Genomic DNA, 23,835 nt, shown 5'->3' with positions numbered 1-23,835 from the left:
CACCCTCAACCTCTCTGCATTGCAATCTTCCTATAAGACCAGCCTAAAACCCATTTGTTTGACAAGACTTTTCATCACCCCTCCTACTGTCTTTGGCTTGGCATTGACTTTTGCTTGATTTCATACCTGTGAAGAGCCTTGAGATTTTTTTTCTATGTTAATGACTCTGTGTAAATGCTGAAATGTTATATACAGTTCTTTCCCCCACTACCAATTTTCTCTCCTGCTCTCCAAAGGAAGCAGGCTCCAGCTAGAGTAGAACTTTGGAAGTACTGACACTCCTGTAACCATTTTCTGCTTTTCAAGTCGAGGGTTTTCAAAATCATGAGGGATCCAGGAAGGGTAGAGAGAAATTGTCCCCATGGGCAGAAGGGTTGAGAACCAGAGGGCACCAATATAAGGTGATTACACAATGAGCGGTTAGGATCTGGAATGCACGGCCAGCGAGTGTGGTAGTGGCAGATTGAATTCTGGCTTTCAAAAAGGAATTGGAAAAGTACTGAAAATTTGCAGGGCCACCGAAAAAGCTTGGTGGAGTGGGAGCAGGTGAGTTCATCTTGCTGAGAGCCAGCAGAGCAGGCCAAATACCCTCCTTCTCTGCTGTAACCTCTCTCTGAATTGATGATCCTGTCGCCAGCATGTCTACTCTTCATGCTTGAACTCAGAGTCAATATTAGACAGTTATTTCACTTATAATCACAGTTAATACCAGTCATGCCTTTCACCTGATATTAGCATACCCCAAGGGCTGGGAGCTAGGCTCATATTTTCCTCTCCAGTTTAGGGTTTTAGGGTTGTACAAGTCCTAATGTTGCCCTGGCTGCAATCAGTTCAAACATCACAGGCCACAAATTACACCTGTGACACTGTGTTACTGACTGTATCTCTACTGATGTTAATCCAGCACCCTCACACTGTCACTCAGTAACCCCTCTCCCCCCAGCACCCTGTGTTACTGACTGTATCTGTGCTGATGTTAATCCAGCTCCCTCACACTGTCACTCAGTAACCCCTCTACCCCCAGCATCCTGTGTTACTGACTGTATCTCTACTGATGCTAATCCAGCTCCCTCACACTGTCACTCAGTAACCCCTCTCACCCCAGCACCCTGTGTTACTGACTGTATCAGTGCTGATGTTAATCCAGCTCCCTCACACTGTCACTCAGTAACCCCTCTCCCCCCAGCACCCTGTGTTACTGACTGTATCTCTACTGATGCTAATCCAGCTCCCTCACACTGTCACTCAGTAACCCCTCTCCCTCCAGCACCCTGTGTTACTGACTGTATCTCTACTGATGTTAACCCAGCTCCCTCACACTGTCACTCAGTAACCCCTCTCCCCAGCACCCTGTGTTACTCACTGTATCTCTACTGATGCTAATCCAGCTCCCTCACACTGTCACTCAGTAACCCCTCTCCCCAGCACCCTGTGTTACTCACTGTATCTCTACTGATGTTAACCCAGCTCCCTCACACTGTCACTCAGTAACCCCTCTCCCCCAGCACCCTGTGTTACTGACTGTATCTCTACTGATGTTAATCCAGCTCCCTCACACTGTCACTCAGTAACCCCTCTCCCCCCAGCACCCTGTGTTACTGACTGTATCTCTACTGATGCTAATCCAGCTCCCTCACACTGTCACTCAGTAACCCCTCTCCCCCCAGCACCATGTGTTACTGACTGTATCTCTACTGATGTTAATCCAGCTCCCTCACACTGTCACTCAGTAACCCCCCTCCCCCCACATCCCTGTGTTACTGACTGTATATGTGACGATGTTAATCCAGCTCCCTCACACTGTCACTCAGTAACCCCTCTCTCCCCATGACCCTGTGTTACTGACTGTATCTCTACTGATGTTAATCCAACTCCCTCACACTGTCGCTCAGTAACCCCTCTCCCCCCAGCACCCTGTGTTACTGACTGTATCTCTACTGATGTTAATCCAGCCCCCTCACACTGTCACTCAGTAACCCCTCTCCCCCCACGACCCTGTGTTACTGACTGTATCTGTGCTGATGTTAATCCAGCTCCCTCACACTGTCACTCAGTAACCCCTCTCCCCCCCCAGCACCCTGTGTTACTGACTGTATCTGTGCTGATGTTAATCCAGCTCCCTCACACTGTCACGCAGTAACCCCTTTCCAGCCAGTTCACCCAAGGATGACATCAGCACTCATGGTTTAAAGTGAAGGTCATCCCCTCGGGCTTTCTCCCAGTTATTCAACACAAGTGCGGCGATAGATTGGGAGAAACCTTGGACACACTATGGTAACTGGACTTCCCACCAAAGGTACAGTGGCTGATCAAGTAAATTCTCATGTGCGTTCTAATCAATGGATAAATTAAGAAAAATGAAGGAAAATTCTTTAGATGGCTAGTGAGAATCTACACAGGTACCTAATGTTGAGGCTCAGTGTCCATGACTGTCCCCCCCAGCTCCTCCAGTCACCATGAACCTTACCGACTAGGTTCCTCCATTCGCTGTCTAGATCAGCTTGATTGGCCAGGCAGCCCTTCAGGATGTTGAGGCAGTAGTTGTTGCAGGGTTTCACACTTGCCATGCTCCGACAGTGAGGACAATACATCAATCTCATCATGGCTCGAACACACTCTGGGCTTGGAGGCACCTGGGTGGGTGGGGAGAGGGGGGTAAATTTAATATAACTTTGAACACTCCGAAAAGAGTCGCCCGTCAAAAAATGCCCTCCACCCCGATTTGTCCATCTGAGCCCAAAATTTGTCATCTGCTTCTTCCTCAGTGAATGTTTGTGCTTTTCACAGTGAGGGATGTTAGTGCTTAAGGATGAAACAGGTACGCCCAGGTTAGGTACAACATTGGCAGATATAGCATAAATCCATCCTCCATTTTATCCCAAGCCGTATCAGATATAGAGGGGTATGGCTACAGTAGCCTTGTGGCTAACTTATAACCCACAAGTTCAGAGTTCAAATCCTACCATGGCAAACTGTGAAACTGTGTTTTATAGCTAACACTCTCATCAATGTTTCAGAAAATAATCAATGCAAGACCCAACTGGTTTATTAAATGCCCTTCAAGGAAGGCAGCCTGCCAGCTTCCAGCCCCAGTGCCAGCCGGGCAATGAGGGATGTTGCCCACCTCCAAGGAACATTTTCTTTCATGAGAATGAGCCTTACTTTTCCATTTCAAGCCCAGTGCCAGCATTTAGCGTCCCCCAGATCAGATACAGATAGCATGGTTGGCTCTGTTCCAACCCTATGCTTCAGCCCAAACACAGAATAATAGCCCCTGCTGAAGCAGCATGTCATGTCCTCTTCCTACTGTGTCCAGAGTGAGTACAATCACCAATGTAGGGCTCATTTAAAGGTCATTCCATGCTGTGATGATGCCAGCTATTAACTGGGGCTTATATAGGAGGCACCGGGTGAGTGGGAAATGGCAGTGTGTTAGTACCTCATCCACAAAACAAAGGATTGGTAAGTCAAGATCAACTACAAGAAAACAGGAACAAATCGAATACTTAGATATGACCCAGCATTTTCCAGTGATGAAGACTGGAGTTAAGAGGAAGTGCTCGTGAAGCTAGGCTGCATTATCTTAAACTGAGAAGATTTTAACACAAGTTCAAAATGATAAAAGAAACAGAGAAGGAAAGCACAGGTAAATTATCTCCATTGGTAGTAAAGCAAAGACAATGGTGTCATCTCAAGAGAAGCATCAGATGCGCAAAGGGATTATATAAGGCCTTTCACACACAGTGATATTGGAACATGGAATGTTTCCCTTGAGTGGACGTTTGATGCTAACTTAATTCTGGCCCTCAGAAAGGTCCTGGATAATTACTGACACACAATTATAACAAGGAAGGCGGAAAAAAGCAGGAAAAGGGGATTGTAAAAAAACAGCCAGTGAGTTGTAGGCAAAGAGAGTCAGATGACTTCCTCTTGTGCTAAACTATCTATGTTTCTATTACTTGTTCTTAAAATGCTAATTAAAGATACTTTCGGTAACCACCTGACATGGCCCTCTCCAATCACCATGTTTTCGTTCCCTATGTTAACTGCGTATTTAGTCTAAAGTTGTGTAAGGGTTTTTACTCTGAAGGTGTCTGATACGTGAGATCTACCCCCTCTCCTGCCCCACAATCAATGAGAAACCTCAAATATAAAGGACCAGGCCCCTGAATCACCAGCAGCCCTCACTGCCTGACGAAAGGATTCCTCGACTGTTTGTGCCTCCTGCCATCTATTTTCTCTCCTTACCCTAGATGGTAGTGAGGGTCTGGGGCTCACTGTCTGAAAGGGTGGTAGAGACTTAAACCCTCATCACATTTAACAAACATGTAGCTATGCTTTTGAAGAGCATTAACCTACAGGACTACGGACTAAGAGCTGTAAGGCGGGATTAGGCTGGACAACTCTATTGCTTGGCATGGACATGATGGGCCTTTATTCCGTGCTTTTATTTATGTTCCTAAGGGCCACCACCACCAAGGGATGGGCAATAAACACAACCTTGCCAGCTTTGGCCACATCCCCAACTCCTCAAAACCCACCTCTTTAACCGAGCTTGCAGTCATGCCTATAAACTGCTCCCTCTCGAGGTTCAGTGTCTGATTTTCTGCTGCTCACTTATGGAAACATCTCGAGGTACTTCACAAGTTAAAGGCAGCATGCAACTGAAGCTTGTTGTCATTGGAAGACACTGCATTTGAAGCAAAGAAAGAACTCCCCACCTAGAGACTGGAGCATGTCGTTTGGGTTGACACTTCAGTACTGAGCAGGTACTGAACCTTCAGCGATGCCATCATTCAGAAACTGAGGCCTCACCTGCTCTCTCAGGTGCAAAAGATCCCATGGCACTATTTCAAAGAACAGGGAAATTCTCCTCAGTGTCCTGGCCAGTATATATCCCTCAAGCAACGTTGATAATACAGATTATCTGGTCATTTATTTTGTTGCCGTTTATGGGACTTTGCTGCATGAGATTGGCTGCCACATTTCCTACATTAAAATAGTTGACTACACTTCAAAAGTACTTAATTGTCTGTAAAGTGCTTTGGCACTTCCTGAGGTCATGAAAGGTGCTATGGAAACGCAAGGCTTTTCTTTTATTGTACGCATTTCACATCCACAGGATGTCCAAATGAGGTACTTGTCAAGTGTAGTCACTGCTGTAATGCAGTCAATTTGCATGCAGCAAAATGCCATGCACAGCAAGAAGATAATGGCCAGTTAATCTGTTTCGATAGTCTTTGTTGAGAGAAGAATATTGCTCAGCACGCAGAGAGCACCTAGATTTGTGAATTGTGTCATAGGATCTTTTATGTCCTTCCAAACAGGCGGGCAAGACCTCAGTTTCAAGACTCCCAATCAAAAGATGATGCCTTACAGTGCAGTGCTCCCACTGTACATCACTAACATGGAAGCCTAAATTACCAGCTCATGTTATGTAGTTGGACCTGAACATGCACATTTCTGCCTTATAGGTGAGAGTACAACCTACTGGACCAAGTTAACACCTTCAAAGGAACAATATAACTTCAGAAAGGCTGTAATAAATGTTCCCAAACTTCTGCTCCATCGCTCTCCAGATATTAGTGGGAAGTGAAATAAAGCAAACCACCGATGCACTCTAATAAAACCAGCTAATTTGAGGAGACGGCTGCTTTCCATTTGTTATGATGTAATCTGACAGCTCTGTCTTCTCAATAACAAGAGCTCCTTTGTTGGTTGGACGTGCAATAGTTTTATCTCGATTTCCAGGCAGTTTCTCAACAGGAGGTGGGAGGATCTTTTCAGCACAGATCGCTTCAGGGGGAAGTCTGGTGCTGTAACACCTTATAATTAAAATCTTCCTTTACATACCTTCAACACACAGGTGCATAGGCTCGAATGCCAAAAAGGTCTTATCATTCTGTACTGTTGAGCTGATGAACAAAAGGTGAACTGGTGAGGGAATATTTTGGAGGCACTTGATCCCGAATGCCAACACAGAATTTCTTAATTCGACTAAAGGGCTAATGGCAAACAAGAGCTTTCTGCTTTGGGCCTCTACTAAAACACAGACAAGCGTCTCAGGACTCTGCCTCATTGCACCTAACTGGCAGGTCAAGCCAGGGAGTGCATCCACCGACAGAGACTAAACCCTTCAAATGAGTGGGAGAGAGATAAAGGGTTAAAAACCCTCTCACAGCAATGGGAAACAAGGGGGAATAGCGAGAGAAGGGGGCCATGTGGGAAAGCAGCACTCCCAGCATAGAGTAAACAGCCTATCCTATTTGCTGCCAAAGACACCTTAAAATTGCAGAACAGCTAACACCTCAGGCAGGGTGTTTAGCATAATGCCAACATTTGGCATAGTACTGTTGAAACACGAGCAATACTACCAACCGCTCCGTACCTTTTTAAAGTCAAGACCCACAGCTGGTCACAATACTGTTTCTGATTTTCCCTCCTCCTCTTTTCAATGCCCATGACTCTTGCTGGGTATGGTCCAGGGGTGTCAGAAACCTTCCAATCCCTTCACTAAATGACTAATCCTGGATTCTGGTCAGTGAGCAATGCTGAGCTACACTGCTGCTGAAAGCATCAGAATCCAGCCTGATATCACCTAGTGAGGGTGGAGGGGATGGGGGTTCTTATACATTCACTGAATGCCAATTAGGGCAGGACCCCTGCCTGATGTTTTTGCATGCCTATACATTGAGACTAGGTGAATCACCCCAAATAGCTGCATTAAGCAAAGAACATTTAGTTCTTTGTGCAGACAAGGAATTGAAGCTGATTAAGCAGGCCTCTGTGGCTGAATGTTACATCAGGGACCACTTTCTGAGTCACTGCAAAACCATATGGTATCTTCAATCTATTGGCAACCACAACCAAGTAAATTGGGTACCATGTTAAAACCACTAAAGAAATAATGGGATGTTTTTGAACAGATGCTTGAAGTGTGTTCTCAAACTGGTGCATCAAGCACATTTTTGATTAGGTATGAGAGGTTTGTTCTCAAACTGGAGTGTGGGATATGTTCTTAAACTGATCCATGGGGTGCATTCTTGCCTGGGGCATTGGATAGATTCTCAAACTGATGAATGGGGTGCACTCTTGTATGGGCGCTTGGGATATGTTCTTGACCTGCCCCGTGGGGTGAATTTCAGAATAACGCACCCAACACATTGCACTAAGTTCCTCTGCACTGTTATTGGAACACAGCTGTTAACCTGATGTAATACCGTCTGTGAAACAGCACACCAAGGGAATTTAATACAATTGTATCCAATATCTATAGCAGCAACAGCCTTGGGAAATTGACTGCCATCGCAACATTTGCAGGCCATTTTCCTGCTGCATGGTTAGGCTTTAGAACACTCCATCATCCCCAATGTGTACCAATAGCTCCTCCTCTAATATCCCGGTCACCCATTATCACTCCCACTCTACAGCATTTTGCCACAGCTATTTTTCATTTGCTATTTCCACACCTTTGCTGTCCAAACTTGGGTTGCCCAGTCAAGGAGTTACAGCAAGGTGACATCCATGGAGGCTTTGGGGCTAAAAGCATATCCGAAGAATGGTGTGCGTGTGTGATCTTGTTTCGAAACATTACAGCAAAAACGGCTATTCAGCCTATCTTGACTGTGCTAGATGCTCAATGACAATGGTTCCCTTTTAACCCCATTCCAGGCTTTATCGCTACATCTTTTTATATTCTTACCTGTCAAATAATTATATGACGCTTTTCAAATAATTATGTAGTCTCCACTTCAACAGCACAATAACATTTCATGTTCCTTTTACCCTCTTGGTAAAAATATATCCTCAGCCTGTGTCCTTTATTTTTTATTCATTTATGGGATGTGAGCATTGCCAGTAAGGCCAGCATTTATAGCCCATCCCTATTCGCCCTTGAGAAGGTGGTGGTGAGCTGCCTTCTTGAACCGCTGCAGTCCATGTGTTGTAGGTACACCCACAGTGCTGTTAGGGAGGAAGTTCCAGGATTTTGACCCAGCGACAGTGAAGGAACGGAGATGTAGTTCCAATTCAGGGTGGTGTGTGACTTGCCGGGTAAATTGCAGGTCATGGTGTTCCTGTGCATCTGCTGCCCTTGTCCTTCTAGGAGGTAGAGGTCATTGGTTTGGAAGGTTCTGTCAAAGGAGCCTTGGTGAGTGTTTGCAGTGCATCATGCAGATGATACACACTGCTGTTACTGTGTACTGGTGATGGAGGGAATGAATGTTTAAGGTGGTGGTTTAAGATGTGTCAAGCTTTTTAAGTATTGTGGGAGCTGCACTCATCCAGGCAAGTGGAGAGTATTCCATCACACTCCTGACTTGTGCCTTGTAGATGGTGGACATGCTTTGGGGAGTCAGGAGGTGAGTTACTCGTCGCAGGTTCCCAGCCTCTGACCTGCTCTTGTAGCCACAGTATTTATATGGCTGGTCCAGTTCAGGTTCTGGTCAATGGTAACCCCCAGGGTGTTGATAGTGGAGAATTCAGTGATGGTAATGTTGTTGAATGTCAAGGGGAGATAGTTAGATTCTCTCTTATTGGAGAAGGTCATTGCCTGGCATGTGTATAGCATGAATGTCACTTGCTACTTATCACCCGAGTCTGAACGTTGTTCAGGTCTTGCTGCTGGTTGGCATGGACTGCTTCAGTATCCAAGGAGTTGCAAATGGAGCTGAACGTTGTGCAATTATCAGCAAACGTCCCCACTTCTGACCTTATGATGGAGAGAAGGTCATTGATGAAGCAGCTGAAGATGGTTGGACCTAGGACACTACCCTGAGGAACTCCTGCAGTGGTGTCCTGGGACTGAGATGTTTGGTCTCCAACAACCACAACCATCTTTCTTTATGCTAGATATGACTCCAACCAATGGAGAGATTTAGGAACATAGGGGCAGTCATACACCATTCAGCCCATCGAGCCTGCTCCGCCATTCAATATGATCATGGCTGATCGTCCACTTCAATGCATTTTTCCCACACTATCCCCATATCCCTTTATGTTATTGGGATTTAGAAATCTGTCAATCTGTGCTTTAAACTTGCTCAATGACTGAACTTTCACAGCCCTCTGGGGTAGAGAATTCCAAAGATTCACAACCCTTTGAGTAAAAAAAATTCTCCTCATCTTGGTCCTATGTGGCTTCCCCCTTATATTCAAATTGTGCCCCCTGGTTCTAGATTCCCCAACCAAGGGAAACATCTTACCTGCAACTACCCTGTCTATCCCTTTAAGTATTTTATAGGTTTCAATGAGATCACGTCTCATTCTTCGAAACTCTAGAGAATATAGGCCCAGTTTCCCCAATCTCTCTTCATAGGACAGTCCTGCCATTCCAGGAACAAGTCTGGTGAACCTTCATTGCATTCCTTCTATGGCAATAGTATCCTTCCTAAGGTAAGGGGACCAAAACTGCACACAGTACTCCAGGTGCGGTCTAACCAAGGTTCTATACAATTTGAAGCAGGATTTCACTACTCCTGCACTCAAATCCTTGTGTTAAAGCCTAACATACCATTAGCCCTCTTAATTGCTTGCTGCACCTGCATGTTAGCTTTCAGTGACTTATTGACGTGACACCCATCTACACATCTGTGCATCTACACTTTCTAATCCCTGACCATTTAAGAAATACCCTGCGCATCTGTTGCTCCGACCAAAGTGGATAACCTCACATTTTTCCACATTATATTCCATCTGCCATGTTCTTGCTCACTCACTAAGTCTGTCCAAATCCCCTTGAAACATCTTCCTCTCAACACACATTCCCACCTAGCTTTGTGTCACCTGAGTACTTCGAAATATTACATTTGGTCTCCACATCTAAATCATTGGTACATATTGTGATTAACTGTGGCACAAGTACTGATCCTGGCTGTACCCCACTAGCCATGGCCTGCCAATGCGAGAATGACCTGTTCATTCCTATTCTCTGTTTTCTGTCTGTTAACCAATCCTTAATCCATGCCAGTATATTACCTCCTATCTATGCACTTTAATTTTGCTAACTAACCTCTTGCAGGGGATTTTATCAAAAGCCTTCTGAAGATCAATGTACACTATGTCTGCTGACTCCCCTTTATCAATTCTGTTAGCAACATCCTCAAAAAAAATCCAACAGGTTCATCAAACATGATTTCCCATTCACAAATCCATGCTGACTATGTCCAATCAGGTCATTATTATCCAAGTGTCCATTTATCACATTATTTTTAATAGGTTCTAGTATTTTGCCTACTACTGATGTAAAGCTAACAGGTCTGTAGTTCCCTGTTTTCTCTCCCCTCCCTTCTTAAATAGTGGGGTCACATTTGATGCTTTCCAATCTGTAGGAACCATTCCAGAATCTGTAGAATGTTGGAAAATGATCGCCAATGCATCCACTATCTCCATAGCTACCTCTTTCAACACCCTGGCATGTAGAATATCAGGTTCCAGGGACTCATGAACTTTCAGTCCCATTAATTTCTCCAATACAACCTTCTTGCTAATGCTAATTTCTTTCAATTCCTCTTTTGCCCTAGTCCCTTAGAGTTCTAATTCTAGGAGATTCCTTGTATCTTCCTCAATAAAGACAGACACAAAGTAATCATTCAGCTTCTCTGCCATCTTTCCATTCCCCATTATAAATTCTCTGCCTGTAATGGACCCACATTTGTCTTTGCCAAACGTTTCCTTTTTATGTACTTATAGAACCTGATTCCCATTGACATTAACTTTGTCTGGGCTCCCTGATGCCACACATGGTCAAATGCGGCCTTGATGCCCAGGGCAGTCACTCCCAACTCGCCTCTGGAATTCAGCTCTTTTGTCCATGTTTGTACAAAGGCTGTAATGAGGTCTGGAGCAGAGGGCTCCTGGCAGAGCCCAAACTGAGCAGCTTATTGCTGAGGAAGTGCTGCTTGATGGCTCTGTCAATGACTCTGCTGATGACTGGGTGTAGACTGTTGGGACAGTTGCTGGACTGGATTTGTCCTGGACTTTGTGGACAGGATATACCAGAAGTTTTTCCCATTGTCAGGTAGAGATGTCAATGTTGTAGCTGTACAGGAACAATGGTGTCACTGAGTGAGTAAATGAACATAAACAAAGATATTCAAATATTTGTCTGATTTACACTTTTGTAAAACCCCTTGGATTGTTTCCAGGCATTACAGGCATTGAACAAATCCAAGTTGTTATGCTTGTCAGTTTACCAAAGATACAGTTTAAATGAAGCTGCTGGAATCACTATGAGTCGCAGTGACACATAAGAGTACATTGTGAGACCCCTCCCAGCCCACCCCTGCTCGGTCCTCAAACTCAACTGGTTCAAATTGGAATATCAGGGTGATGCTCCCTGGTTGACGTATAAGAATGGCTTGAGCTGACTGCGTGATATTCTGACAATTAGCTCCCTTTGAAGTTTTAAATGGCATTTTACGGCACTGCTAGGTACTTTGGCAGAATCGCCTTACTCTTGTATCTAAAACACGCTGCCCTTTCAGACCAGAAACCTGGGCTTGAATCCAACCCAGACAAATGTGTTAAACATCTTCTCACTCTGCTCACCGCAAACATGCAATTAGAGCTGACAGCATCAAGCCAGTCCTTAGTGAGTGCATTAAAGCACCCTAGGTCTAGCACGAGCAAGCATCACCAAGGGAGACTACAGAATTGACAAATGTCACGCTGGTGCTTCCCTGAAACTCTGATTGTGAGATACTTTGGTAGGACACAGCAGAGAAAGCTTTACTCTGTATCTGATCTAAGTTATACCTAATCTGGGAATGCTTGATGGGACAGTGTGAAGGAAGATCTACGCTATATGAAATCCGATTGTACCGGACCTAGGAACATTTTAACCCTTCCCAGAAATGAACAAAGATCTTGATTTTTTTCCCCCTTCCTCTGGTGCTTCATAACGGCTGAAAACTTGACTGTCCCCACTGATCTTCCTCAGGGGATCTAACCTGGCACCACACGAGGCAGATGCCAGCTGAGCCCGGATCATGTACTTTGTGAAACAAGATGCCAGCTTCATTGCTGCCAGGTCTGTAACACCCACCGTAAGGGCAGCACGTTTGGTGCCAGTGCTGGTGGCATTGTCCCTCACCGCAATCTCTCACTCCATCCAGGTTAGCAGACCCCACTGTACCTTCCCCAGATGATTACTGCCCCATAACTTCTCATAATCCAGGAGAGAGGTTTCTGCAGCCCTGATTATACTGCAAATTTCTTTCAGGGGCCACTTTCACCTGAGCGCAGGGCATTAAAAAAGTGCTCGGTGCATCTCACCTCTGACTCACAGACTCATTAGAAAGTGGGCTTCCGGGAGGCCAATCCCGAGAACAACCAGGCCCCATGAGATGCCAGTAACCAGAAACGGACCTTAGGTTGCCAGGGTGAGTTCTAAACAGTGCAGGGTTGAGCTCCAGAATAAACTGGACAGCATTCCATTTTGTAAGCCTGAGAGGTGAGTACCGGGTGGTGTGGTCCATTTCTGATCACCCACCGGACAGAAGGAAGTGCGTGGATGCTTACATGAGAGTGAGCTTAGAGAGGCTGGGATAAACTCCTTAGAGCAGAGAAGGTCAATGGAGCAGAGGAGTTCAAAATTCTGAGGTATCTTTAGGAATAAAATAGAAGATAGAGTTTCCACTGAAAGGAGTGTTGTAACCAGAAGACACAGATTAACATAACTGGCAAAAGAGCCAGAGGGAGAGATCGGGAGATTGTATTTACACAGGGGGTTGTTATGATCTGGAATGCACTGTCTGAAAGGGTGGTGGAAGCAGTTTCAATAATAACTTTCAAAATTAAAACACCATCGATGATTCCAAATCAGGATGCCTGACTACTGAAGATTGGAGTTATAACAATAACCCTAAACCATAAGTTGCCTAGTCATTTCACTGAAATAGTACTATTCCTCAATGAGAGCTAATTAACATTGAAATTTAAGTTTGGTATGCTGATTTGCTATATAAATTTAAGATGAAAGTGCAATTTAAAATAAAACTGGAATAAACTAGGATATATACTTAAAAAGATAAAAATTGCAGGGCTATGAGGAAAGGGCTGGAGGGCTGGGGTGTTGGACTAATTGAATGGCTCTTTCAAAGAGCCAGCACTGATTCGATGGGCTGCATGGCCTGCTTCTATAATGTATTATTCTCTGATGCATATTGTAAAGCTGAGATGCAATTGGAGACTGAAAAACCAATTGCTGCCACAACACTAACTAACACAAGGGATAAATCTCCCTGGGGTATGATACTTTCTAAAAGATTGTAAAAAGCCTGTAAACACAGTTAGCACACGGACCACAAATTCAGCCACTCTCTTGGGACATGATTCTCAGTTACTTACAACTGGGACATTTTTATTTCCCATCGCTGTAGAAATGTTCCTCTTTCTGTGATCTAATTTCAGCAGTAAACTCTTGTCTGTATCTTGCTCATCACAAAAACTTTTTTTATAATTCATTCATGGGATGTGGGAGTCGCTGGCTGGGCCAGTATTTTTTGCCCATCCCTAATTGCCCTTGAGAACTGAGTGGTTTGCTCGGCCATTTCAGAGGGCATTTGAAAGTCAACCACATTGCTGTGAATCTGGAGTCACATGTAGGCCAGACCAGGTAAGGACAGCAGATTTCCCTCCCTAAAGGACACTAGTGAACCAGATGGGTTTTATGACAATCGGCAATGGTTTCGTGCTCATCATTAGACTTATAATTCCAAATTGCATTCACATTTCACCATCTGCTATGGTGCAATTGGAACCCAGATCCCCAGAGCATTACCCTGGGTCTCTGGATTACTAGCTCAGTGACAATACCAATACAGCACCTCCTAACCCCGCTGTCCACGATTCAATATTATAGTCATAACCCCACTTGATTGCAGGAATTTTACATTAGAGCCCGCCCCTGCCAGGAGCGAGCTGACAGGTAGGGTGGGGGTGGGTGGGGAAATCGGATGACATAGCCAGGGGTTGGGGGTGGGCTCGGTGGCGGTGCCATCATGCCCATTGTCTACCTACCTCTCTGGTATTTTATCAGTGGCAGACTACCTGCCTGCCATTGGGCCAATTGAGGCCCTTTGAGTGGGCAGTTAAAGGCTACTTAAAGGCCTCCATCCACCACCACTGGTACTTTGGCAGCAGAGAAGGTGCCCATGCCATGTGGCAAGGTCACCATGTAAACCCTGGTGGCCTAGCTACAGGCTCAGTACTGGTTGTTGGATGGGGGTGCAGAGATTAGCCCAAGTCCCTCCTGTTCAGGCACCCAGAGCTCAAGAGAGAGCCCCCCACAGCAATGATTGCTGACCCCATTTACTCCAGCCTCCCAATCGTGGCCCCCCGGCCCCAGTATAGACACTCCTTTGAAGTCACCTTTGAATCTGGCCTCCATGCTGCTCCTTGTGGAGGATTGTTGCAGTCCCAGCAATGGCCACTGCTCCCGGGGGCACTGCTGAGACTGGAGGGCTACTGGCCATCTGATTGGGCAGTAGGTCTTGGCATCAGCACATCCTTCCAGATGGAGGCAGAAGTCATGACCGTAGCCAGTTAACAGCCGAACAGCAGTAAAATCAAGTCCTAACTCCCTGGCCCTGCAGAGACAAGCTCACCCTCTGGGGTCATCGCATCCAGGCAAATTGTTGGCCAATGGCACAAAAGGGTGATGGCAGAAGGTGACACTCCAACTGAGTAACTGGTTGTACATTAGGGAGCTTCTCTCTGTACCTAACCCATGCTATAGCTAATTTAGGAGTGTTTGATGGGCTAGTGTAGAGGAGCTTTACTCTGTATTTAACCCATGCTGTACCTGACCTGGGAGTGTTTGATGGGACAAAATAGAGGAAGCTTTACTCTTGAATCGAATCCATGCTCCAACTAGCCTGAAGGTGTCTGATGGGGCCCTGCAAAGGGAGATTTACTCTGTATCAAATCCGTGCTGTACCTGAGCTAGAAATGTTTGCAGCAGGGTAAAGCAAGCTTTATTCTGTAACTAAGCTGTTTTGCACCCTGATCTTGAGGCGAAGGGACAATGTAAAGTGAACCACCCTATGTATCTAATCTATACTAAACCAAACATGGGAGAGCTTGATTGGGTAGTGTAGGATTATATATTAAATAGAATTATATAAGATATACAGCACAGAAAAAGACCATTCGGCCCAACCAATCCATGCCGGTGTTCACAGAATCACAGAATTGCTACGGTGTAGGCCCATCGTGTCTGCACTGGCTCTCTGAGCATTTTACCTTGGTGCCAATGTCCTGCCTTTTCCCCGTAACCGTGCACATTGTTTCTATTTAAATAATCATCTAATGCCCTCTTGAATGCCTCAATTGAACCTGCCTCCACCACACTTCCAGGCAGTGCATTCCAAACCCTAACTACTCGCTGTGTGAAAAAGTTTTTTCCCACCTCGCATTTGCTTCTTTTGCGAAGCATTTTAAAACTGCCCTCTGGTTCTCGATCCGTTTACAAGCAGGAACAGTTTCTCCCTATCTACTCTGTCCATACCCCTCATAATTTTGAAAACTTCTATCAAGTCTCCTCTCAGCCTTCTCCTCTCCAAGGAAAACAGTCCCAACTTTTCCAAATGTTCCTCATAACTGAAGTGTCTCATCCCCAGAACCATTCTCATAAACCTCTTCTGCACTCTCTCCAATGCGTTCATACCCTGCCTATAGTGTGGCGCCCAGAACTGTACACAATACTCCAGCTGAAGTTCCACTCAAGCCTTCTCCTGCCTTTCCTCATCTAACTAATAGCATAGGGGGAGCTCAACACTTGAATTCAACCCATGCTACACCTGCCTTGAGTGCTTGATAGGGCAGCACAGAGGGATTTATTTTAGACATAAAACTATATTGTCATTGATCTAAGAGTATCTGTTTGTTGAATAGCCTATACAGTCAATGTCTAAATTCATTCTTGGCCAAATAAGTGCCAGAGGGTGACAAATTCCTACCCAAAGTTAACAGGCTTAGTAGGGGTGGTGGGATGGAGGGAAGACAACTCGACAGAAAGAAATGGCTCCACAGTGAGTGCAGGCTGGCTTATTAGGCTTGATCAGACGAGATTACTGAAGCCAGTGGCCCTCTGTCAATGCTAATCCAGCTCTCTCATACAGTCAGGTCCACTCACTCTCTAAAACTTATATTGCTGCTGAGCTCAGCAATCCAGCTTAGAAGAGGTTGCGTTGTTACAAAGCAAATCGCTTGTGTGGTGTGGAAACTTGGTTTTAACATGAATCACATCATCACATCAACATTTTGGCAAACTAACAATAAAGGGTTTGGTAAACATTTTTGAATGTGTGTTGTACGAATTTTAATGAAAATATTTCTCGAATGGGGTGTAGCCTCCAGCCATTCGATCATTTTAACACAATGATCTCAGCCAGCATTTTCCAGTTGAACCAATGCATTTAATCTCCTTCTACGCCCCAATTGAATCTCTCATGGACTCTACCCACCCATTTAATCTCCAATTAAATCCTTTAGGAAGGATCTATTGACCTTGGAGTGAGTACGGCGTAGATTTACCAGAATGATATCTGAACTCCAAGGGTTACATTAGGAGGAGAGATTATACAAATTAGGGTTGTATTCCATGGAATTTGGAAGGTTACAGGTGATTCAACTGAAGTTTTCAAAATATTAAGGGAATCTAAGAGCTGATAAGGAAAAATTAGTTCCACTGGTTGGGGAGTCTCGGACTAGGGGGCACAGTCTAAAAATTGGAATCAATGTTTTCAGGAATGAAACTAGGCAACATCTTTGAAGGTAGAAGCTTGAAACTCTCCTCTATAAATGGTAATTGATTCTGGATCAATTATTAATTTTAAAACTGAGATTGATAGATTTTTGTTAACCAAAGATACCAAGAGATATGGGGAAAAGATACATGTTAGATCCTAGATCAGTCATAACCTTACTGAATGGTGGAACAGGTTCAAGGGTCTAAATGCCCTCCTCCTGTTTCTTTTTTCCTGGTCATTTATTTGTTTAGTTCATTTTATCTTTATGAAATATGGTTCTAAGCGCGCGATTCACATTAACCGCCCTGTAGAAAAGCATAAATTTGCTGTGAGCTCAGTACAGTAAATTTTTCCTTTGTTATAATTCCCTCCAGTCCAAGCAGGGTTAAACTCATCAAGTTACTTGCTGCTTACAGGCCTATGTCCAGCAATCATGTTTGTCCGTATTCTCTGGACGCTTCAAAAGCTCTCTTAGGATTCATGTTTACTATAAATTAGGAGGGCATAGCAACTGGCACCACGGTGACGAGGAGAGGCCTTCACACACCAGCAGTAGGCACAAGGCCGAGGGGCCTGTGAGGGGCAGACAACAAGGGGCCAGAAGCTGATGTGGCTCCTTAGCCTGGAAAAGATTGAGTAGACTGCGAAATCTGTGATGGCGGAACTATTTCCAGGAAGAACAGGACAGAAGAGCAACATGGGAAGGCTTGAGAGAACTGGCAGAGGAGAGAAAGCAATGGCAAGGTTTATGGGTTGTTTGACAAGTTGTAAGCAGTAAACCAGCCACTGAGAAAAGCAGTGATTGTATATCTCCCATGCTGAATGCACAGCTTGTGTCTTTATATCTTTGCATGTGAGTTGGGGCAGTCATATATGAATACAAAACAGACCTGCTGTGCAAGAAAGAAAGACTTGCATTTATGTAGCACCTCAGGACGCCCCAATGCGTTACAGTCAATGGAGTTTTTTTGAAGTGTCATCACTGTTGCAATGTAGGAAACACAGCAGCCAAGCTGTGCACAGCAAGATTCCACAAACATCTGTGCTGAAATGTCAAGCCTGCATTTTGTACACTGTTGGAGTTGGACTTGAACCCATAACCTTCTGACTCAGGGACAAGAGTCATTCTACTGGCCACAGTTGCATAAATGAAAGGGTTGTCACACAAAGTGATGTGTTCAAGATACCCTGTCCGCCTATCCCTAAGGAGGCGGCCCTGGCCTAGCTGATCCAGGCAGGATGAAAGGAGGCACAATTTCAAAAACAAATTCAATACTTAATGAGTGGAGGAGTGAAGAACCCACTGTGACTCTCTCAGACAGAACTCGTGTACATAGCATTTTGACTTGCACAGCTGTCTGGCGTAAAAGAAGAGACATCTTGGAGAGGTTGAATGCTACATCAAGTCCAGCAGTGCAAACATTTGGAAATGTTCCCAGCTCAAGTAATTAAGTAGGTGGGGAAGACTGGAAGAGATCCCATTATAAAAAGGTCGCCGCATACAAAGGCTGACAGTGATTCGCTCAAGTAACAGACTTGTCTAATGAGGGTCTTCATGCAAAAGAAGCTTCTGGCCGTGACCTTTGACAGCAGATGAAGGAGGGAACTTGTCCACTATCTTGTAAATTTGGTGCTTAACAACAACCCGCATTTACATAATGCCTTTAGCATAGTAAAATGCTCCAAGGTCCTTCATGGGAGCTTATCAAATAAAAGAAAATCAACATTAAGCCACATAAGGAAATGGTAGGACAGATGGCCAAAAGCTTGGTCAAAGAGGTCAAGATGTGGTCACTATGGAGCGCGCCCAGGTCAGCTATAGCAGTCAGGTGCGGTACATAGCTCCCCCAACACATCTCAACCCTTATCTCAGAAGAGTAGCACCAGGCAGCACTCTCCATTTCTTGCACCAGCTGTGACGTGACTCTTGCTAAGTGAGATGTTAGTTTAGCGCCTGAAGGGAGCCAAGTTGAGTCTGTTGCAATTAAGATGTAGATGAACCCTTACGGGTAGAGTACTGACTTATTGGAAGAGGCTCCATTGAGCGATCCTTGCTTGAAATCACCCTATTAAGTTCCAGGAAGGGGTTAAATTTGCTGTAATTCACTCCGACGTCCAATTTTAAAATAAGGACACCCCCAGCACTGGAGAAGTTCAACAAAAGACTCTCGCCAATTCTGATTCCTGTCCCTTGAAAATATGACATCTCTCTCCAGCACATTGGCTGCAAAGCTTTTACCGTCACAAAGCCAATCTGTTTGGAGGCATCAAGAACGGTGAATCCACCTAAAAGCCTCTTTCCCCTCCCTCCCACCACCCTAGGGAGAGCCCGGGATCTGTCCGGATTTATTTTATTGTAATAATGATCCTGGAATTTCATGCACTTTAAGGTCTCGCAGGCATGGTCTCTGCTGACATTAGTGTAGTTTTAATGCAAAATATTCCTGGGAGTCAGGTGGTGCTGCCCAAAGTCTGAAAGGCCCCTCTGTGCTCCGCGTGATGAATTCCTTTTTGAAGTGCAGTACTGTGGGTAGGCACAGTGGCCGTTCTGCACACAGTATGATCCCACAAACAGCAATGAGATGAATGAATGCTCAAAACTGCCATTGGCTGAGGGAGAAATGGCTGTGCCTGAGTGGTCATGTGACCAAGAGCGGGAGACCTGGCTCATTTTCCTTCTCCATATCTTTTGTGATGTTGAGGCTAACCAGGTGTCCTAGCTGAACAGTGCCAAGGCCAACAGCAGGAACAGAACCAGGAGCAGGAGCTGGGGCAGGGGCAAGAGAGGGGGCAAAAGCAGGAAGAGGACTTTGACATTTTTGGATGGTATACTTGATTCCATAGTACATTCTATTTGTTACTCATTGGGCGAGTAAACAGTTAGTATTCTCTTATTTGAAAACCATACTCACCTCATGTACGGTTAGCTTTTCCTCAGAATTATCTGTTGTAAAACACGTAGCAACTGTGCCAATATAAGCTTGTTTCTGCTCGACCTGCTGCAGATTTTGGGGAAAATGAATATCCTGTATCTGAAATATTAACCTGTCCATTTTTCTCCTTTCAAATGTTGGCGCTCTGCTGTGTATCTCCATTTCCATTTCAGACAAGCTCATGTTCTGCCATGGGCAACAATAGCTTCAATGTGCATCCCTGTCTAAAATGCTTGTATATCCCTAACAAAGTCCTTGCTCTATCTTCCTGGAGATCTTCCAGTTCTCTGTGTTACTAATGGCTGCAGTTGAGGTAACTTGCTGTGGTGCTGAATACTTTGATTGTAAGGTGCAGGTGGAGAGCAATGTTTTTGTACATCACCGAGCTGGTGTCTCAACACAACTTCTCTTGTTCTGACAAGATTTCATCTATCTCTGTCTGGCTCAGTTGGACAGTAACTTGTCAAAACGCAAACTGCAGAAAACAAGACGGAAGGAGGTTGGATACTTAAATGTGGGAGAAGTCAAAGGCAAATAAATGGCGTTTGACTCATCAAAGTTCACCCCACTAAAACCCCAAACACTTCCGTTTAAGTATCCAATTGCCCTTCTGTTTTGTCTCAAGAGACTTGGCCTGGCAAATTCTTCAATCAATTATCCATGTTGATGTGTTTCAATTGGTAGCAATTTGAACATGAGCTTGTCTGAAATGGAAATGGGGATACACAGCACAGCGCCAACATTTGAAAGGAGAAAAATGGGCAGGGTGTTCATTTTCTCCAAAGTCTGCAGCAGGTCAAAAAGAAACAAGCTTGTATTTGCGCAGTTGCTACATGTTTTACAACAGATAATTTTGAGGAAAAGCTAACCGTACATTAGGTGAGTATGGTTTTCAAGCAAGAGAATACGAGCTGTTTACTTGCCCAATGAAACACATAGAATGTGCTGTGGAAACAAGTGTACCTTGCAAAATGATCCAAGTCTTCCTGCTGCTTTGGGCTCCTGCTCCTGTTCCTGCTCCAGGTCCTGCTTCTGCTCCCTGGCCTTGACACTGTTCAGCCAGGATGTCTGATTAGCCTCAGCATCTCAAAAGTTAGGGAGTAGGAGAAAACTGAGCCAAGGTTCCCACTCCTTGATCACGACCACACTCAGGCAATGTCCATTTCTCAGCCAGTGGTAGTTTTAAGTATTAATTCAGCTCATTGCTATTTGTGGGATCACATCATGTGCAGAACGGTAGGTTGTGGGTTTAAACTTCGCAATCTAGGTGAACACTTAATCCTTAAAGGAGTGCCACATTGTTAGAGGTATTGCCTTTTGGGTCAGACATTAAACTGCCTGTTCAGGTGACCATAAACAATCTTGCAGCACAATTTGAAGAGCAGCAAGAGAATTCTCTTAGTGTCTTCGCCAAAATTCACCCCCTCAAAAAAAAAAGAAAGCTTTACAAGTTAACAAAGCCATAAAAATACAAACAAACAATTGGGCTTCATTTTTGAGGAACAGAATTCGAAAAAGCAGAGATGTAATGTCGAGCTTAAGCAGAACTTGGAGTACAGTGTTCAGTCTCCACCTTACAAACTATGATAGAGAGATACTGGAGTTGGCGTAAAAAAGCCATTTACAAGGCTGAACTGAAAGATTATAACTGTCAGGAAGAATTGAGCAAGTTGGAGCTCCTTTTCTCAAAAGGAGAGAAGTCTGCCAGGTGCTTAACAGAGATCTTTAAAATTACGAAGGCATTCGATATTGTCGACGTAGTGGAGTCCAAAACCAGAGGTCATAAATATAAGATAGTCACCGTAAATCCACGAAGGGAGTCAGGGAAAACTTCTACAGCCAGGGAGCGGTGGGAATGTCAAACTCGCTGCCACATGAAGATAAATAGCTTGGATGTATTTAAGAGTAAGCTAGATAAGTACGTGAGGAAGAAAGGGATAGTAGGAGATGCTGATAGGGTAGGTGCGACAAGGTTGGAGGCGGCTTGTGTGGATTAAGATTAGCAGAGGCCAGTGGGGCTAAAGATCTTTCAATAAAAGTGGAAAATGCCAGCTCGACGTCATGGATGTTTTACCCTTAGACGCCAAGTATGAATATAATCAAGATTTAATAAGATAACATCACCTCTGTCTATTGGCTATAAGCAACCAATGAATTTTGCCTCAACTGAGTACTTGGGATGGGACAGGTTGTGGGAAATGGTAAAACAGCAATCTTAATTCTAACTCTGAATCCTGGGATTGGTGAGACTAATAGACATTCAAGCCTGCTGAGTCAGGTGATTTGATTGAGGGTGTTTAAAATAACAATGGGGAATTGACAGGGTTGACTCTTCCCTTTGCTTTGGGTTCCTGAATAAGGGGCCTTGGAGAGGGTGCAGAGGAGATTTACTAGAACGATACCAGAGAGGAGAGACTTCGGGCGGAATTTAATGAGAATGGTGGGGGGCCCCGACATCCACCACCAAAACAGGCAGCATTCACGCCGCCCCAATCTCCATGAGCCCCAAGGGAATTGAGGCCTTAGATGGCAGTGGGAACCCTGCCACTGGGGCTCCTGGCTCCCCAGGAGACATTTAATTCCAGGACTTCTCCCAGCCGGGTGGAAATTCTACCCCGAGATCGCAGGACAATCACATTGGCCAGCAGCTCTCCGTTAGCGGTGATGCCTCCAGCAGTTGTGGGTGCTGCCATTAATTCACTTGGGCCTTCAACGGGGTTCCCATTCCCCCACCCCGAGTTAAGTGGGGGTTACGGGGAGGAGCTCGCCAGTGAGCGGGGAGAGGTCCAAGGAAAGGGCTGAGGGGCAGCTCTCAGCAGGCATCCCCCCCTTATGATGCCAGGTTCTTTGATCAGGAACTAAGTGCCTTTGAATGATGGACTTTGAATCAAGGCTGCAAGCAAACCCAACAGGATTTGCTTGTCGGTCTCCCTGCATGGTGAGTCCCTCGGCCACCGCTGGTCGAATACCAATGGTGGCGTGATGAGGCCCTTAAGTGGGTATTAATCGCCCACAAGTTTTCCAGTCGATGACTTAATTGGGGGGAAACAGGAAGGCAGCAGACACATCCTCCCACCCAATCAAACAGCGCCCCCATGCCTAGGAACTCACCTCTTTGTGGAGGGGGTGGGGGGAATTACATTCCATTCCTCATGTGGAGAGACTAGACTGAGATTATTCTTCTTACTGAAGAGAAAGTTAAGGAGAGGTTTCATGGAGGAGTTCAGAATCTTGAGGGGTTTTGATAGAGAATGAGAAACTATTTCACTCGTAGGCTGGTCAGTTAGCAAAGGGCACAGACTGAGGGTAATTGGCAAAAGTACCAGAGGGGCAAAAGAGGAGAAATTGTTTCACAAAATGATTTGTTACAACCTGGAATGCACTCTCTGAAACAACGCCGTGAGGGGACTCAATACCAGCTTTCAATATAGAATTTAATCCACAGGTTTATGTGGAAAAAGCATAGGAACCAGAATAATTATATTGCTCTTTCAAAGACCCAGCACTGACCTAGTGGGCCAAATGGCCAGCCCTTGTGCTGTACAATTCGGTGAAATCTTTGAATTGGAACTCTCTCTCTCGAGGTGCCATGCCCTAAGAGGAAGTCAGTGACCATGGACTTCCATGTGTTGGTCCATGGTTATGTTTGGCAAGGTATTGCAGTAATTTTTTGTTGCCTTTTGCAGGTTCTGGCTGACCAGGAGACTCTCCTGCTCTTACCACCTACTATAGGCACCTTGGAAGGATTTGCAGGTTGATAATCAACCTGTTTGGCCATGTTATGACCGCACCTTCCGTGGCCATCAAATGCCAGAGAGAGACTCGAACCCAGAACTTCCAGCTCAGATGCAGGGGTGCTACCCGTGCACCACAAGACCTTCCTTCAGAACTGGAATGAAGCCAGTTAAAAGTGAATCTGGGCAAAATATTTTCACACAAAAGATTATGAGAGTATGGAATTGCCTTTCTTAGAAAGTTCGAAAAGCATGATCAACTGTGGTGTTTAGAAGGGACATAGATACCGTCCTTCTGAAGGATGGCCTTTTATGGATACAGAGAGATGGGAGGAAATTGGGATTAAAAAGGCTTCACGTTCCTGACTGAGACTGTGGAGACTTGTTTGCTTCTCCATTTGGACCCTGCAGCTGGTG

At 45.0% G+C, this 23,835-nt stretch overlaps 1 protein-coding gene across 1 annotated transcript in view; it reads right to left on the bottom strand.

Annotated features, from left to right (window-relative positions):
* The window catches only part of LOC144693625 (glypican-1-like), a 180,900-nt gene that overhangs the window by 21,036 nt on the left and 136,029 nt on the right, over positions 1–23,835 (bottom strand). Inside the window, exon 4 of the mRNA XM_078563456.1 lies at positions 2,468–2,633. Within this exon, the coding sequence (XP_078419582.1) occupies positions 2,468–2,633 (166 nt within the window). The remainder of the gene's footprint in view (positions 1–2,467; positions 2,634–23,835) is intronic.

The sequence above is a fragment of the Cetorhinus maximus genome, chromosome 19 (genome assembly GCF_964194155.1).
Source record: "Cetorhinus maximus chromosome 19, sCetMax3.hap1.1, whole genome shotgun sequence".
Classification (NCBI taxonomy): Eukaryota; Metazoa; Chordata; class Chondrichthyes; order Lamniformes; family Cetorhinidae; genus Cetorhinus; species Cetorhinus maximus.
Note: the sequence above shows the minus strand (reverse complement) of the source record. Positions and strands in the feature narration are given on the sequence as shown.